The sequence below is a fragment of the Hyaena hyaena genome, unplaced genomic scaffold (assembly GCF_003009895.1).
Source record: "Hyaena hyaena isolate Hyena2069 unplaced genomic scaffold, ASM300989v1 scaffold_529, whole genome shotgun sequence".
NCBI lineage: Eukaryota > Metazoa > Chordata > Mammalia > Carnivora > Hyaenidae > Hyaena > Hyaena hyaena.
Genome location: NW_024081162.1, coordinates 676,838 through 696,093, shown reverse-complemented (window position 1 = coordinate 696,093; position 19,256 = coordinate 676,838). Strand labels below are relative to the sequence as shown.

Sequence of the window (19,256 nt, the reverse complement as noted above, 5' to 3'; positions counted from 1 at the left end):
AAGTTTTTAGTCTTTTGAAAATATCCAATATGTCTATCCAAGTAGCTGCAGAAAAATCTCTTTGTAAGCACAACCTTATTCAGAATGTTCTCTGGATCAGATATTATCTAAGCTACATTTCAGCTTTCCATATGAACATGACGAAATTTACTTTCTTGATGATACTTGAAAAGTAAAGAAGTAAACACTTGGAGAAGTGTGTAATGTCTGAATTTTGGTGATGCCAGTTTAGAAATCTGTTTGCACCACTAATTCCAGACTCCATTCTTTATCTCTCTGTATTCAGTTAAAAAGCAAAAGGTCTTACAGCTCAGACAGTTAATTTAACACTTTAGGGCAAAAAAGACATTATTAGTCACGGACACAATTCTTCAAGGTTCAAAACAGCTATAGGTTCTGGAAGGCTGGTAGAAATTAGAAGGTTGTATAGTTTGTGTAGTACATAATGGATGAGCAACTCAAGAATAGGAGGCATCAGACTCTGCATGGAAAGTTGAATGAAACTGAAGAAAGGAGAATCTGAGACATGAGCTCCTCATTCTTCACTAACCCTCTCAGCTAAATACATTAGTCTGAGATACAACTTTTGGCAGGCTTAGGGTTTGCTAATGTGCTGTCCCAGTTGCAGACTCTCTGAAAGCAAAGAACGACTCTTTATGAATGGGGCAGTTTGATTTAGCAGATGCTTAAGGAACCCAGACAAAAAGGCTTAGAGACTAGGAAATAAGTGTTAGAAAATTAGCATATTTCTTTTGATCAGTTCATTTCATAGCCTTCCATAACTTCTTTATATTTTCAAAAATATTATACTTAGAATTCTGTAGCTTTTTGATAAATATAAGATATGAACTTATTTTCCTTCTTTCTTTTTAGAAAGCTTTGAAGTAAAAATACATTGAGTTGTTTTCTTGATGATATAAATAGTATTATTATTTTAGCTCTTTCTGAGTGTATGGGAATGAGTGTTCATTCACAAATGCGTGCTTTGCCTCCCAGCACTTATATTCAAATATATGAATTTTATTTGTTTATTCTTTTTGATGTTTTTTAAGATAATTTATATGTGCTCATATATATTCCTTTTCTCTAGAAAGAGTGACAGTTGTATGGTTTTTGATATGTATCTTTACATTGTATTTATTTTATAAAGTAAATGCAGTATACTAAAGAATTACATGTTCTATTTTACTTGAATTAGTTTACATACCATATTTGGAAGAATTGGTCCATATGATTTCTTTGTTTTCTTTTACTAAGATCACTGTTTACCAAATATGGAATGTTTCCTCTCTTTGTCCTTCTGCATGTAATTTTTAAAACAAAATGTGTGACATTTTAAAAAGGCATTTTCTTTTTCTTTATAAAATATATTTTGTTTATCATAAAATGTGAGGTTGTGTGTCGGATCAGAACTAGTCTTGTCCATTTGTGGAAAAGTCTCTTCAGGTGGTACAATCTCGTATCGTTTCCACATCATAAAGACTAACAGAGGGGTCTAAAGAGTGGAAGATCCGTAATGTCTTATTAAGTTCAAAATTGCTTTTCAACTTAAAATCTCTATGATTTTTGCAGTCCTCTAGTGATTATCTGTTCCTGTACTTCTCAAGTGAACAGTACTTTGGTTGGTCAGTTGAATTTTAGAAAGTTAGAATATTAAGATGTTGAAGGTTTGTGATATACCAGGATTCCTATGGAGCTCATTTTGTGTTGGAGGGATGAGTCGACAGACATTTACAGCTGCAGTTTTGGGTCTGTGTCATGGCTGGGAAAAGGCTGACAAGACCACAGACTCACAAAGACTTTGTTGGAAAATAAAAGTCTAGAATGCACAAAGTGACGATAAGCAAGAAACATGTGACATTTATGATGAAGTTTTGAGTTTCATGCGGGTAATTGTAGAAGTTCAGAAGGAGATAGAATAAAGATGACTGGAGATACCAGGAAATCTTCTGGAAGGAGGGGGAGATTTAACTGGTCTTTAAGAGTGGGTACATTTTGGTCTTGTGAGATGATGAGAGGCCATACTAGATGAGAAGAACACTGTGGAAATTACTCTCGTGGTTGTGTTCATTAAGTACATACAGGGATAATGTGTGTTATACAGAGGGTGTTTTTCTTGGAAGAGAAAGGCATGTTAAGTTACACTTGGAGTTCTGAATGATCTTCTGATACTGAAGTTTCTCAGGCAGGGAAGGGGGAGTGGGTGATTGATTGGAGGTGTGGTGAGTGGAAGAGAAGAATGAGATATGTGCAACTTTATTTGGCTTTAAAGTCAAGATAGTTGGTATAAGAGATAAGGAGGTAAACCAGATGACAGTGCTGGTGATGTTAGTGGTGAGGGGACATGGAACAGAGATACTGATTTCTATTTTGGACCTTCTATCTATAAGGTGTCTGTGTGACATTTAGATGATGTCCTGTGATAGTTGATTATAAAGGTTTAGAATATGAAGGAGAGATCCAGAGGTTATTAAGGAGAGTGAAATTATAAGATAAAGGGCTTAGGAAGAACCTAGGAAGAACCTTGGGGAATAATAACTGAAGAGGAAAAAGAGCTCAAGAAGTCAGTGCAGGAGACTCAGATAGGATGGTGAATAAAAGCGGAGGTGAAGTTGCCCAGTTTGTGACCTTTAGCCATACTTACTGTGTTGCCCCATACTACTAAGACTTTTTTTTTTTAATTTAAGAATTTCTGTTCTTTGAAATTTTTCATTGTGTTTTTTTTGTTTTTTATAGTTGGAAACTGTGGAGTTGGTGAACATAATTCCTCCAATCCCACCTATAAGTCCTAGATTTGGGAAAATCCAAAATATTTCTTTAGTGGTTACTCTGGACATTGCAAATGGAGAAATTGGTTTCATTAGCAATCTTCCAGTCATTTTGCATGAACCAGAAGATTCTGCTACTGAAGTGGTAAGTAAGAAGGCTTTTTTTTTTTGGTATTAGCAAACAAAAGCAACAGATCTTGAAAAGCTCCAACATTTACAGCAAGTCTATAGTATGTCACTTGATATAAATAACTGATGAGGATGTGATTTGTGATTTTCCATCATCTTTTGCTATATTTGAAAAAATAAAATTAGGATTAATTGCTTATGGCCAGAATTGAGTATTTTGATGTAGCTGCTTTTAGATAGTGCTATGACACTTGACAGAGTGATAGCCAAATATATATTTTTATTGCCAAGTCATATGTACCTCAGGTATCCTTGGGCTGTTCCATTTCTTAGCATTCCATTTGCTTGCCTGGGGCAAGACTGGAGTGGCTGCCTTGGGTTCTCTGCTTGGTGACGGAAATGATGGTGGTAAAGTAGTGGAATGCCAAATCTTAGGAATTTTGTATTATATGTATGGGTAAATACACACACACACACACACACACACACACACACACACAAATAGAAGCATACTCACGTATTCAGCACCCCAACCTGCCCCCTACCCTAATTGAATTTTCCTGCCATCTATCCAGGGATGGCTCTGACCTTCAGCTTTACCATTATCTGAATCATGGTCTATCCCTGAGACCCTCTCCAAGTTGCTCACACTTCGATTTGATTTAAAGTGGGTTGGGGTTCAGATCAGAAAAGAAGAGAATAGTTTTTGTTATCAAAGCCTCATGTCAAAATAGGTTGTCTGCAATTTCCTTTGTTTGTATATTTGATTCTGTAAACTGGCACAGAAGCTAATTTTTCAAGATGGTTGTGATTTTTTGTATTTTTCCTTAACACACAGTTTCCTTCTAAAAACTGAAAAAAAATTAAAGAGTGGATTGCTTTCATTCATCTGCTGTCATTTTACCATTTCATATTTTTCCCTTGAGGGAAGTAAGTTTTGAAGGAAAATTTTGAGCTCTGTGAACCTGCATTCTTCCCCTTCTGGGAAACAGAAAGAGTGGAAATTTCCCTTGGTTCTGTTTCTCTGTGTTTCATCTATAGCCCAGGCCACACCCATTCTTCAGGGTGCTTTAAGGGCTCAGCCCTTTCTTAACTTTTTGTTCCCTAAGTATCTTATTTTTCTCCCTAGTCTCCAGCCCTGACTATTGCTCAGATTAGTAGAATGGTTACTGAGGAGATTATCTTCCATTTTTCAAGATGAGTTGTATTAAAAAAGCAAAGAACAAAGAAGGTACCTTTTTTAGGGGCTTAAAAAATGGCCTATCTACCATTAAGTATTCATTTATATTCTTTATTTTTAAAAACTTTATCATTATCTACAGTTTATCCTTTTATTATATATATTTGAAACATACTACACTTAAATAAAACTACCAAATATAATTTGTTGCAGAATTATTGTAATAGGAGTCATTTATTTAGCTCTTACAATGGAGACACACTCTAATCGTCTCCACAAACTTGCAAAATAGGGAAGCCCTAGCTTCATTTCATTTGTGGAAATTGAGGTCAGGGAGGTTAAGTAACTTGCCCAAAGTAACCTAGGATTATGATCTGAGTATCTGATTTTGTTTATACTGCATTTATTTTGTTGGTTAGAAACATTTCTTATTTATGGTATTATTTTTTTATTTTTGCCCTCATCACTCTAGGATACCTCTCACATAATTTTCTAGCTTTACTTACAAAGGATTATTTTTCAGTTTATATTGTGATATTATGTTAATTCTTTTTTCAGAGAAACTTCAATGAAAATGTATTTCTTAGCCAAATTGTTCTGTTTTTCACAATTCTTTGGCTTTTAAAATATTTTTCTCTTTGTTAAGACAAATCCTAGGTTAGGAATACTTTTGGGCGGAAGCAATGTTGTAGATAAATTTGATTAGCAAAACTAATAAGAATAGTTATATCTAAAATTATTTCTATGCTTAAACAGAAAGCTTGTTTAGTTTTATTTTTAATGTCATCTAATAGTTGGCTTCTCTATGCAGAATGCATATATTCATAGTTAATAACACGTGCATGCCCTGATAGGTTACATAATTTGTTAGCATATATTTCAGAAGAAATTGTGCCATTTCTTTCTTTTTATAAGGTCTACATTCCCTTACACCGGGATGGAACCGATGGCCAGGCTACTGTCTATTGGAGTTTGAAGCCCTCTGGCTTTCATTCAAAATCAGTGACCTTGGATGATATAGGTCCCTTTAATGGCTCTGTTGTGTTTTTATCTGGGCAAAGTGACACAACAATCAACATTACGGTCAAAGCTGATGATACACCGGAAATGAATGAGACGGTAACACTTTCTCTAGACAGGTAATGATCTGTTTAGTTTACGTTTATTTAGTAACATGTATATATTATATGTTCAAGGTTTCTAAATAATTTTGTTTTTTGTTTAATTCTTTCCTCCATATAAATTAAAAGGGAAAAACTCTTCCATATAAAGTAAAAAGAAAAACTAAGTGGATAGCATTTTGTGGTCTTCTGACATTTCTGTTTTTTGTTGATGGCGACTATGAGTATTATGACATAGTGAACTTTTACCCTGCTATTCATTATGAGGAAACATTACACAGAAGATTTATGAAAGATATCAGATACATCATAAACATAGCTTAAATGTTGCTATATTAAAAAAGTAGGCAGTGACAAATCTAAAATGTTAGGTTAAGCAAACAGCTTTGCTGGCTTCATTTTCAACAGTGTAAAGGATTAGAACTTTATTTTGAGTGAGTAATCTTCATGTAATGAAACTCTCTTTTAACATAGAATTTGAACAATAAATAATATTTATATTTAGACAGTCAAAAATATAAATTTAAGAGGTATTTTTCAGTAATAATGAGGATTTACTTAACATTTCTCAGTGGCTAATTGGTATTAGGAAAATCTTACAGTCTCTCAAAGAGAGTTTTTTTTTTTGTTTTTTTTTTTTTTAGCAAGTCAGAAAATTTCCAAAAATGAAAAGCAATACTGTGTTTAACTGATGTCAGTTAATTTAAAAAAATCAAAATCACACTTATGTACTGTAATTCCCTGTATTAAAATTGATACATATTAGAGGGGGTTAATGTGATTGGAGGGCTTTGCAGACTTCATGTTTTATAATGAATAAAATTCAGACAAATCCAATTGGCATTATTTTATATTACATTAATCAGGTGTGAAAGAGTAATCATTATTTTATGGAAGCCCAGGTCCTCTCTATATTTTACCATTAGGTTTTTCTTTGTAGGTATTTTGCATAAACATATTCCATAAATCTGATTAGTGGCTGTTCTTTATTTTTATGTTTAGGAAAAATAAGAATATAGGGAATAAATCAACAGAATGTCTATGCATTTTGTTTATTTTCATAACCTTTTTATGTGCACTTCCTTTTTTACATGAAAAGTTACAAGACAGCAGGAAAGCAAACAAACAAAAAAAGCAGAAACCAAATGCAACACTCACACTGTCTAAATGACTTATATTTTAAATACATATTTCATATTAAATCTTACGGAAAGGTATTTCAAATGATTTAAGAAAGTCAGTGAAATGTAAATGAAAACTGAAAATTATTTTTTTTACTTATATTCTTTTTTTCTCTTAGTTAAGTTTGAGTACTTAAATCAGTTGACAGTCTTCAAAAAAGAAAACAAACTGAAAGAAAATGAACAACAATAATAAACCAGAGATCCTGCAGTTCATAGAAACTGTTAAGCCAAGCTTAGTTTCCACTTTGGCTAAATGTTTAAAGAATGATTTAAATTTCATCTTTGAAAATTTATAGTAACTAATTCCTTCAAAATAGTCAATTTTAACTCTATAATATAAGCCTTTAATTAAATATAATTTTTAAGTGTTTATTTCTTTGTCTCCCAAGGGCAAAAACTGTACATAAGTACAAATCGTGCGGTAGAGAATTTCAGAAATTATTAGTTCCTCTCTTTTCAAATCCAGGAAATTAGTTCAATTTTGTATTAAAATGTTTTAATTCAATTAGTAACTAGTGCTTACTTTATTATCTCAGTTGTGCATGATCAAGAATGAACAAACTACATTTGAGTGTTCTAAGACCTTTTTAAATAAATGTGAGAATACAACCTATGATTTGAAATAACGTATTTTACCAAAACCTCCATCTCAGTTTTGCAAATTTTTAACAAAACTAAAATGAAAGAATGATTGTTAGTAAGTATTATTACAATGTTACAATATAATAGTGTAACAAACAAAAATAATTAACACTTTATTGTGGTACATTATATACTTTCTCTAAAGTCAAATTCAAATACAAATTCTCTGTGGGTAGTACAGATAAAAGTTGCCCTGGAATTAAACAGTTTATGATGCTTTCAATATCATATCAGGTAAAAAATATTTTACTGTTTAGTTTTCCCCAAATCAGAAAAAAAAATTTATTCCACAAAAGTTTTTGTATATGTGGTGTATAACCCCATACTTATAGTGTTACTTGACTTTAAAAATGAATCACTTGGGTTATGCATGTTGACATGTGTTTTTCAAGGCTGTTTGAAAATGCAATACATTGTGGATTTGGAAAGTATTTAGATTTCCTGATATGAAGTTCTTTTTAAGTAATAGTTGTCAAAATTAAATGATAAACTGATAGTTTACAGCTTCTTGAATATATTTCTATGCAAATGGGGAAAGGTATGTATTTCTTTGCTTATAGAGTTTTAGTTTTTTCAAAGATCAATTGGCTTTAGATCTGAAGATGAAGATTTTTGTTTTTTTAAAAACCTCATTAAAGCTACTAAGTAATTATAAGTCAAGCCGAATGAAATTTGCTCAGCTGCTGCGGTCTGTGAGCATTCACAGTGCTTGGCAGGCCTCAGCGCCTTAGAGCAGGCCTGGAAACAATGTTTTCAGTGCGTGTTGACATGCTGGCTGGCCATGGGGTCATCCTTCCTAAGTGGGAACTGCTGAACCTCTTGCTAGCATTTGTCAATAGCAAAGAATCCAGTGTGCAGAATTCTCATAAAGTGAACATTACTAGCTCCTGGGGGAAAAAATGAAAGGCTTTCTTTAGATTTACTTTTATTCTGTCATTCAGATTTCTAGCAGTATTAGTGAGATTTTGGCAAATGGTGGCTCTATCTCCTTCCCCCCCCCCCCCCAATACTTTTTTCTGTGTTGACAGGGTAGAAACCGAAAGGTTTGTCGTGTATTTTGGGTAAGTGTACAAAATAATGCCTTTGTGTTTGTGGGGGTTTTTTTTGTTTTGTTTTTTTTTGTTTTTGGTTTTTCAAGCCGTTGTTTTGGACAAGACTGCAGTTCTGCATGACCACAAGTCTTGAGAAATTTCACTTGATGCCTGTGCATGTTTTGTGTGTAGTTTCATTTTCTAATGATAAGGGGAGTGTGTATGAAATATGGGCAGATTTGTTATGGAAATCATATGACTGCATTAACACTATAACAGATAACTGTCCTATATTTGGACTGTCTCTCCTGTGACCACGAGTATGCTAGGTAGTGGTTGTCAGACATCCAAAAGCTAGAGAAGGATGTTAATTCTGATTCTTTATTACATAGGAAGCGAGCTGTGTTTTCTGCCTATTAATTGTGGCTTTGTTGTAATTTTGAGGTCTGATCATGAGTACTTTTTGGTTTAACAGACAGTGACATTTGGGAAGGTTTAGAGCAGATTGCAGGATTGAGAATTCTCAAAGAGTATGCTGGCTTCTAAACCCCCAGAGCCTTGCCTCCCAGCCCCTTTGATCACTCTAATTATACACTGAGCATAAAAACCAGAAATTAAGAAAAATAATCTGGTTTAAAATATATTCTTTTGAGAGATGTATACAAATTGTTTAATAAGTCATGCATCTCAATTCCATTCTATTCCATATTTTTTGTGTATGTCTTATATTTTCTTATATAATAGTGAAAAATCATGAGGTTAAAATTGAAGTGAATAGAACCATATGAAAGGTCACAAAATATTTCTAAAATCTAATCGTAGTTTCATTTATTTTTTACCTGTGTGGTTTGCTTTAGTCTTTGCAGTTGTCCAACTTTTATTTAGTTAGTACGATCTAATGTCATGAATTATTTAAAAAAATCCAAATGTATGTAAAGTCAAAACAATTTTATTTAAATATATTTTCTAACTACATGTTACAAATTAAATTTTCCTAAAACTAGGAACAAATCTCTAGATTTGGTACTTTATAAAAATATATAGCCTCTGATTACTGTATTTTTGGTGTACTTAGGCAATATGCGATTTCGGTCAAATATGAACACCATAAAGAATTCAGAAATAGAAGTTTCTAGATGTTGAACCCATTGAATGTTATGGGTAAAAGTGTTTTGATCCTAAGTGATTTTAATGCACTTAAATTCATTTTAAGTTTTAACTCCTAATAACCTTCATATTCAGTATCTGGAAGTGTTGTAAAAAATGTAAGTAAGGCTGTAAAATTCAGAAGCAAGATTATAGGTGGTGAATGCCTTTTTCTCCCCTTTGCCTTTTGCAGAGTCAGTGTTGAAAATCAAGTGCTAAAATCTGGATATACTAGTCGTGACCTAATTATTTTGGAAAATGATGATCCTGGGGGAATTTTTGAATTTTCTCCTACATCTAGAGGACCCTATACTATAAAAGTAAGTATGAAAGGAACTTCCATCTATTCTGTACTCACAACTTCAGAAGAAGAATCTTGAAGAATTTGAATTGCTGTGGATTTTTCATTTTTTTAAGGAAGGGGAATCTGTAGAGCTCCACATCACCCGATCCAGGGGAGCTCTGGTTAAGCAGTTTCTACACTACCGAGTAGAGCCGAGAGAGAGCAATGAATTCTATGGAAACACAGGGGTGCTAGAATTTAAACCTGGGGAACGAGAGATCGTAATCACATTGTTATCAAGATTGGATGGGATACCAGAGGTACAGGATTTTCTTTTTTTCTTGTGCTTTTGTGGAAAGCTGATAGTATCTAGTATATTATGAATATAGATATTTTGAACATTTACAAGGAGGTAGAGGAATGGAAGTGAGCAAGAAAAGATTGAGAAGTATTTATGTTTGGAAAAGAAGCTTAAAAAGCAAAGGAAGATTCATTCAACTTTGAATTGCCTGTATTTGTCCTACATAAAGAAATACCAAATGATCTGACATTTTCCCTGAAAGTTTCCCTGAAACTGTTTCTATAAAATCACTTTTTTTTAAAGGAAATAAACTTAAGTTTTATATTAATAGAACCACATATTGTTCCAGTATGTTTGCACACAAGTGCGTATGTAGCTTTGAAATTAATTTTATTTACATGTACTGGTTTATTTTTTTTAAAGACTATTTTTTTAATATTTGTTTATTTCTGAGAGAGGGAGAGTGTATGAGTCGGGAAGAAACAGAGGGAGAGGGAGACACAGAATTCAAAGCAGGATCCAGGCTCTGAGATGTCAGCACAGAGCCTGATGTGGAGCTTGAACACACAAACTGTGATATCATGACCTGAGCTGAAGTTGGACTCTCAACCGACTGAGCCACCCAGGCTCCCCTACACGTACTAATTTAAATGACTAACTAGATCATCAGTGATATGTTCAGTCTTCTTACGGTTTTAGTATAATATCATGGCTTCTCTTTTCCCTTTTTGGATAATGTGTACTTTTATATCTAATGTCTCTCTTACTGGATAGGAAAATGTTAAACAATGTTTTAGAAATAATATTAGACCTTTTTTTTTTTTTTAGTGAGTCGTATGTTTCTGAAAAATAGGTGGTAGTAATATTTTTGAATTTCTGTATTTTATTTGTGCTGAAGATTTGAACTTTATATTTTTCCTAATTTGACATGTTCACTTTAGTTGGATGAACACTACTGGGTGGTCCTCAGCAGCCATGGTGAACGAGAAAGCAAGCTGGGAAGTGCTACGGTTGTCAACATAACGATTCTAAAAAATGATGATCCTCATGGGATTATAGAGTTTGTTTCTGATGATCTAATTGTTATGATAAATGAAAGTAAAGGAGACGATACCTATAGTGGTAATTTACTCTGCTTCTCATATTCTAGTACTGTTTACTAAAGAGGGAGTTAACTACTTTTTAGTCTATTTCTTTAGCAAATAGTTATTTTTAGTTGTGTATCTGCCTTAAAATTACATGTAGTGCAGATATTTGTATTTTTAAAGTAATATTTAGGATTGTATTTTCATTTCTTACCTTAGTATTATAATGATAACTGATGATCTCAGTTATATTTTGATTTCAACTAACCGTAAGTGGTAGAATTCAAATGCCAGGATTCAAATAGGAAAGACTTTAAAACAGAGAATTAGTGCTTGGGAACTAAGTGCAGTGGCATGAAATGAGAAGGAGCTTATTTTTAGAGCAGTGTCTGTGTAGGTGAAAAAATTACTTTTGAGTGTACAGCTTCCTCTAGTAGCTTTAGCAAATATCCTTCTAGAACTTTATGACAGGTGTGCCTAATTAGTCACCATTCAGTTCCCTGAGCGAATGATTTTTAAATCTCCAAACTGAGATAAAAAAGATCAAGTCCATTTATTTTACAAATTTTATATCTACAGAAAGAAAACTAGGTTACTGTTGTATTTAGATATATTCCTTTAGCCTGTGTAAGCAAATGATTGGCTTTTATTAAAAAGAGGTCTTATATTTGCTTTTGTTTTTTAAGCAGTTTCTTTACTCATGATTTAAAAAGTTTTCAATGTATATTCATATATATTATACACATGTGTGTTTCACAGCTGTTTATGATGTAATAAGAAATCGAGGCAACTTTGGTGATGTTAGTATATCATGGGTGGTTTGTCCAGACTTTACACAAGATGTGTTTCCCGTCCAAGGGACTATTTTCTTTGGAGATCAGGAATTTTTGAAAAATATCACCATTTATTCCCTTCCAGATGAGGTAAATGTTGCATATATCTCTATGTGTTGTCATTCCTTAATTATTACTTTTTATTAATAATTAAACATCTGGCAGTACATCTTGTCATGAAAATATATGAAAAAGAATGCAGGTCTGATAATGTCTGAATAGACACCAAAAGAGAAATATTTTTTGTTTCCCTGAAGGCATTTTTAACTCTTCAAACTCACAGTTGCCAGTTCCATGCACAGGTGTCAAGGTTAGGGTGAGGTTCAGTGTGCTGTTTGTGCCCTGCCCTTTAAAGACAAGGGTACTATCTAGTGTCCTCTTGGTGCATTCTCAGAATCGGGTCAATGGACCAAATGGATCATGGATCCAGAGTGGTGCTCATGTTACTAGTAGTGAAGAGAAAGAACTTAGTAACAATGGGAGTGGACTTTTCTCAACAGTCACGGAAGCCTGTCCCTCAGGCTTGTTCCTTGAGAGAAAGAATTCCAACACACTTCCATTTTAGATGCAGTGAACAACTTACATGGACGAAATGAAAGAGAAATAATGTCCACCTATGGATTTATATAGACTCAGAGCAATGGTGGGGAATCTTATCTTGGCAAGATGTGGAAATGAGGTCTTTGTGGGTGAAAGTTCAGTAAGGTTTGTGAGAGGCCTTTGAGAGCTAGCCAGGCTTTTTGTTAACTATTATGACCTCTGTTCTAAATGCATCCAAAAGTTGTTTTTCTGGCTTTCTTTCCTTGTAAACAACATATATCTTCTTATAGAAATAATGTAAGCTATGCAGTGTTTATATTTATAGCATATATAAAGAAAAATGTATCGATTTGCATTAAATTTTATGCATCAGAATGCAGTGGCTGTTTGGATGAAATGTGCATTAAAATGTTTTTTTGGGTCTGAGTCCTACTTGAATCATTTAGGGTGCTACTGCTGCAGAAATGGCAGTGAGCATTAGAACTGTCATTAATAGAGCCATTTTTTAAAAGATAAAAAATAATTTAGGACCATATTATAGAAATATTTGTGCAAATCACCTGACTTAAAACATGTGTAACATTTTCCACAAGATTCCAGAGGAAATGGAGGAATTTACCATTATTTTACTTAATGCCACTGGAGGAGCTAAAATAGGAAATAGAACTACTGCAACTCTGAGGATTAGAAGAAATGATGACCCCATTTATTTTGCAGGTGACATTTCTATCTTTTTTGAGTGAGTTTACATCTTTTTAAACAGTAGATAGATATGTTTTCATTAACCTTTTTAACTGAGCATTTTCGAGAATGCATAACTGATGCTTATTTAAATATGATTTCTTGATTCGTTTGGATGATCATTATTTAATCTGTTTGATATTTTAAGACATGTTTTTAAAGGTTGTCTGAAGGAAAAAAATAAAGAGAACGAATGCTGTTTTATTAGCTTTGTTATCCCTCTGCCTTCAGATTCCAAGATATTTCTTTTGCCTTTGTGCAGTGAAGAGCACTCTTCCAGGAAACATCTTCTAGCACACAACGTAGCCAGTTCAGGGTCTGGGTATTATTTACCTAGTGAATACTCAGTTACTGTAATAACTAATCTTTATTGGACATGTAAATTAAGAATTCCCTATTTTTTGCATTTTAGTTCTTTCTTTAGAACTCTCTTTGGCCACTTGAGACAGTGTTTAGTTTTTACTGTAATTTTAATTCCAGTATAGTTAACCTATAGTGTGATATTTCTTTCAGGTATACAATATAGTAACTCAAAACTTGGATACAACACCCTGTGCTCCTCATGACAAGTGTACTCCTTAATCCACATCACTTATATTACCAATCCCATCTCCCTCCCCCCTCCCCCCACCTGCCTCCTGGGAACCATCAGTTTGTTCTCTGTAGTTGACCTTTTTAGTTTTATTTGTGAACTTAATTGGGTCCAATTCTTTCTTAAATCTTTTTTGTAAGCCGTTCAATTTACAATTGCAGGAATCTTTTAAAGCTCTTGAATTTTATTGATTACTATTCTTAACCTTCAGATAACATGTACATAATGAATTTGTCCTGTGTTCAGCCTTCTGCTAACTGCTATGGCAAAAATAGAACATAGAATATCTGGGCTTATTCTCAAGGAACTTACAATCTAAATTTGGATATGAGGTATATGAAACAGTAGTCAGAGGATTCAGCCTGTGATTTACTGACAACTTGGGAGTTGAAGACCATGGATTCCGAAGGAATGAAGGCAAAGGGAAGGTTACTAACCTGGAAGTAACCAGAAGAGGCTTCATATAGGAGTTCGCACCAGAGTTGAATCTTTAAGCAAAGACACAGCAGAAGGGAGTTCTTGTTTCGGCAGGGAGAAATACAAAGCGATTTGAAAATATGTAGGTGGGATCAGAAAAGCTCACATGTTCCTTCTTTATAAATATTTCAGAACCTCGTGTGGTGAGAGTTCAGGAAGGTGAGACTGCCAACTTTATAGTTCTGAGAAATGGATCTGTTGACGTTGCTTGCACCGTCCAATATGCTACCATGGATGGGAAGGCTACCGCAAGAGAGGGAGACTTTGTTCCTGTTGAAAAAGGAGAAGTGCTTGTTTTTGCAGTTGGAAATAGGAAGCAGAGGATATCTGTCTTTGTTAATGAAGATGGTATCCCAGAAACAGATGAGTCTTTTTATATAATCCTCTTTAATTCAACAGGTAAATAAAATTATATTTTTATGGCAGATGTTATTTCAGTGCCTTTATCAAGACAACATTAAGTATTTAACTGTCATCTATGACTCTTCAAGAACAGAATTGTTTGTTTTATTGCTTTTTGAGGGAAAGAATGAAGAATATACGTGTTGAAACTTCATGTACCTGGTATACTCTGTGGCATTATTTTTAATTTTTTTTTTTCACAGTGTAGCACATGTAGAAAATTGTGATATTATGTAAGGAATGGAAATCTAGTCATGGCTACTCTCAGCCTTCTTTAGTAACCCAAGCGCTTAGGGCATCAGTATCTGTAACTCCTTGCTATTCCAGCATGGTGCTGGACATACTGGCCGGGAAGCTGCATTCTGTAGATGGCTGAATGCACCTGACTGATAATTCTTTGGAGCTATAGCCACAATGAATGATGTTTGTAAGGAGGAAAAGATAGATTCTTTCTTCTTTTCTATACCATAATGGAAGCAGGATGTTTGGACCCCAATATGTGGGTCCTGACCCCAACTTTAATAAATTGGTGGGTCTATAGCTTTTTAAAAAAAATCTTTACTTTTTTTCTTCATTTTCTTTCTTCTTGTTTATCTTTATTCTACAAAGAGCTATTTTTTTCTGAACCTTTTGTGAATAAGTTGAAGATAGGATATGCCATCACCCTTGAATACATTAGTGCATTTTTCCTACAAACAAGGACATTCTCCAACATAAATAAGTATAACCATTAATAGCAGGAAGTTAACATTAATGTAGTCGTTGTATCAGACCCCATTCAGATTTCTCCAGTTGTCCCAATAATGTTCTTTCTAGCAAAATGATCCTTTCCTAAATCATGCATTGATTTTAGTTGTCATGTCTCTTTAATCTTTTCAATTTGGAATAGTTCCTCAATCTTTCCTGACTTTTATGACCATTAAAATATAGAAATTACAGGCTAGTTATTTTGTAAAACATCCCCCATTTTGGGTTTGTTTGATATTTCCCCGTTACTAGTTCCAGGTTTTGCATCGTTGACAGGAGTTTCATAGAAGTGATTCTTTGTTACCATTTCTTTAGTTGACACGTGATTTTGTTTTGTCCCTTGACTGCAGTGTTTGCTTTGACAATAATTTAGGCAGTGACTGCCAGGCTTCTCTACTGTACTTTTTTCTTTGTAATTAATAAATATTTTTGTAGGGAACATACTTTAGTAAATAGTCTGTAACTCACCAAACTTACAATTTTTTCACTGATACATTTATCAATATGGACTCATGATTTTATTTTAATACAGTAGGTTATATTTCACTATCATTATTTGTTTTGGTGGTCAGATTGTCCCAGATTTGGCTAATGGTAGCCTATTTGAAATGGCTTTTTTTTGTCTTTTTGACATTTTCCGTATTATTCTGTGAGCATTTTCTTGCTTCCTGGCACAGCAAACTGCTCTAAACTAATCTTAAATTTTCCCTGTTACTACCTGAAATTTGTCATTTCCTCCAGAAGCCTTGTTTCGTTCAGTGAGGGATGTTTTCTAGAAACCAGAATATGGATATGAGGTGGGCTTATTTGTTCTGAGCTTATGTTCCTCCTCGGCCCGGTTTGTGTACAGAGATTAGGTATATGTTTATGTACCTATTTCTATATACATACACATACACTTGTCCATCTGTAATTCTGTATCCAACTATATGAAAGCCATTAGTTCACACCAACGTTTCTATTTCTGTCTGTTATAAGATTTGTTCTAACTTTCTTTCCATATTTGTCCCTTCTTTCTCTGATACTGTTAAATTTAGAGCCCATTATCATTAATATATTTACTTATTTGATTAATTCCCCCTGTAACCACTTTTCCCCATTGCTTCTTTTACCCTTCTTACACAATGAGGTTGCTTTTCTTACCCCTCTAGGGTTCTAGCTTCCTACTTTAGGCCAACTCCCTGTGTGGGTGCTTTCCCACCCCACTCAGACTCCCAACATCCGATACCAAGGTTTTCTCCTGTGGAGATGCCCTCTGGTCACTGTTGTGCCATAACCGTCCGCCCTTAGTATGAATTCCTGTCTTATGCTTTACCTTGTGACTTTTGGACTGAAATACTCAGAAAGAGGAAAAGGAAAAGAAATAGATCACTTAATTTTTATTTCTGCTCTGTTTCTGTATCATTTTCCCTATCTTTATCTCTCTTCAATTGTGTCTCTTCCTATTTCTTTTCTCATTTTTCACATGACTTAATAAGAAAATCAACAAAGTAAAAATGAAAAATTCTTCTCTTATGAGGAAAAATTTGACTTTGTAGAGTAATGTCCACAAAAGAAACTTTACAGTTACAAAAAACCCCCACAATTATTAATCAGGTCTTATGTAGACCAAAAACATTTTGATGAATCTAATCATTGTGCTAAAATTTAAATAAAAGAAATTGCTACAGATAAAAATAACCTTGATAATTTAAAAGCGAAAAACAAAGTTTGCATGATGAAGAAATGACATGGTCTTAATAGAGTTTACTACAGAAATAAGTTCTTAATTCCATTTATTAATTTGGTGTCATTCTATGGAAAATTATCGTATCTCAAACATCTTTGGGGTCAAAATGTCACTGGGGTTCAACTGTTGTCAGGAACAAAATGTCACTATGACTAAAATAGTGGATCAAAATATCTAAACCTCTTTATTATTTATTTTTTTTTAAGTTTAGAGAGAGAGCATGCACACATAAGTGGGGGAAGGGGGGGAAGAAAGAGAGAGAAAGAGTGAGAAAGAGAGAGAGTGGGGGAGAGAGAGAGACAGAGAGAGAGACAGAGAGAGATTCTTAAGCAGGCATGGAGCTTGATACCACAATCCTGCGATTTTGAGCTGAGCCCAAATCAAGAGTCAGATGCTTAACCGACTGAGCCACCCAGGTCCCCCAAAACATCCAAACCTCTTATATAGAAAATGTAACATGTCTATGCAAGTAAATGACTGTGCTTATTTTGTAAAATGTATCATTGGGGAAATATGTATTTGATATTTGGAGAGAGAAAAGGTAAGAGAGGGTGGGGTGTCACTGGATGACTGACCTGAGGTATACTGCCACTGCATTTGTTTTCAGTATTTTTCCAGATGTCATGGCCTCTGAGCATTTACTGACTTAAGCTGTGAAGACCTCGATGACATAATTGCTGCTTTTACATCCCTTCTTAGTTCTTTCTCTTCCACTTTTCTCTCCTCTTTCATGATGTCAGAACATCGAGGTCCTGAGGGGATCAATGGTAGGAGGGCTGGATGGGTAGCATCTCTAACGTGACCTAGAGCTGGCAGTGGATATTGGTGCCTGATAGTTACAGTTTGCAGCATATGGCCTGAGGTTGAATTACTGAATCAAAGGGTATGGTCAGGCTCAGAGCCCTTGTCAAATACTGTCAGTTTTCCCTGTGGAGAGACGGAATGAGTTTTTAGTACCACTTGTGGTGTGTTGTATGACAAATGCACATGACAGCAGTATCCTTCCAAAATTAGATTTTATTGTTTTTGTTGTTCTTAGATTTTTATGATCTGGTATTTTAAGGTATTTGGTTACTCTGTATTGTCAGCATTTTCTGTACAGTGACTTTACTAGACAGTATTTTTCCCCTTTTTCCATTGGTTATTTATCAAAGTAAGTGTGAGTACTTATATATATATGTGTATATATATATTTATATAAATATAAATTATTTTTAATGCGATGGTCTGCTACATATAATTTCTGGTTCTATAATTTTAGTTTTCAGTGTTGCCATCATCTAATTTTAAAAGTTTTATTTCTTTCAGTTCAACTAACATTCATAAATTACCAGTTTGTGTACCAGTTACTGGAACTCTACTCTGCAGGGCATGGAATTGATTAGGAAGGATTTGTCTAAGGAGCTTACAGTAAAATTGTATGTGTGTGCATGTTTGTGTACTAAATTAATGCATTGATTGTTATGATAGGCTCACAAAGTGGGAAGTGTTGTAGGAACATGGTGGAGCTGCTCTTACCTTAACTTTGGAATTCAGGGAAGAATTCCTGGAAGATGTGTTGCTTGAGCTGGGTGCTGTGGAGTAACAAGTGTGGAGTAACAAGTGTGGAGTAAAGATGAGGAGGATTTTGCTTGCTTTGAGAACAGCAGGAACAGAAAAGAGCTTTAGACCTCTGGGAAATAATGAGAATGTTATTGGCAATAACAGTGCTGACATACTCTGGATAGAACTGGAGTAGTTGAATCAAGTTTAACACCATAAAGGTTGCTTTGTTCTGTGTATGACCAGATCGAACTGCTGCCTGAAAAGAGACTTCTAGGGAAATACTTGGGGCGCCTGGGTGGTTCATTCTAAGCGTCTGACTGCAGCTCAGGTCATAATCTCCCAGTTTGTGAGTGTGAGCCCTGCACTGGGCTTGCTCCTGTCAGTGTGGAGCCTGCTTCAGATCTTCTTTCCCCTCTTTCTCTTCTCCTCCCGCGCTTCATTCTCTGTCTCTCCCCCAAATAAATAAACATTAAAAAATATATATAAATAAAAGGAAATTCCCAAGGGATGCCTTGGGTGGCTCATTCAGTTGAGCGTCTGACTTCTGATTTCAGCTCAGGTCATGATCCCAGAGTTGTGGGATTGAACCCCTGTCAGGCTTCTCACTAAGCAAAGAGCCTGCTTACGATATTCTCTCTCTCTCTCTCTTTTTCTGTCTCTTTCTCTCTCCCCCTTTCCTCTACTCCTCTCCCCTGCTCACATACTTTCTCTAAAATAGATTTTATTAATGGTAAAAAAAGGGGAAATGTTCAGGTCAGTCATCCTAATTGATATGAACAG

At 34.4% G+C, this 19,256-nt stretch overlaps 1 protein-coding gene across 1 annotated transcript in view; it reads left to right on the top strand.

Annotated features, from left to right (window-relative positions):
* The window catches only part of ADGRV1 (adhesion G protein-coupled receptor V1), a 500,208-nt gene that overhangs the window by 15,576 nt on the left and 465,376 nt on the right, over window positions 1–19,256 (top strand). Inside the window, exons 11-18 of the mRNA XM_039255493.1 lie at window positions 2,737–2,913; window positions 4,993–5,216; window positions 9,395–9,521; window positions 9,619–9,804; window positions 10,727–10,907; window positions 11,630–11,793; window positions 12,837–12,960; window positions 14,186–14,452. Of these exons, the coding sequence (XP_039111424.1) occupies window positions 2,737–2,913; window positions 4,993–5,216; window positions 9,395–9,521; window positions 9,619–9,804; window positions 10,727–10,907; window positions 11,630–11,793; window positions 12,837–12,960; window positions 14,186–14,452 (1,450 nt within the window). The remainder of the gene's footprint in view (window positions 1–2,736; window positions 2,914–4,992; window positions 5,217–9,394; window positions 9,522–9,618; window positions 9,805–10,726; window positions 10,908–11,629; window positions 11,794–12,836; window positions 12,961–14,185; window positions 14,453–19,256) is intronic.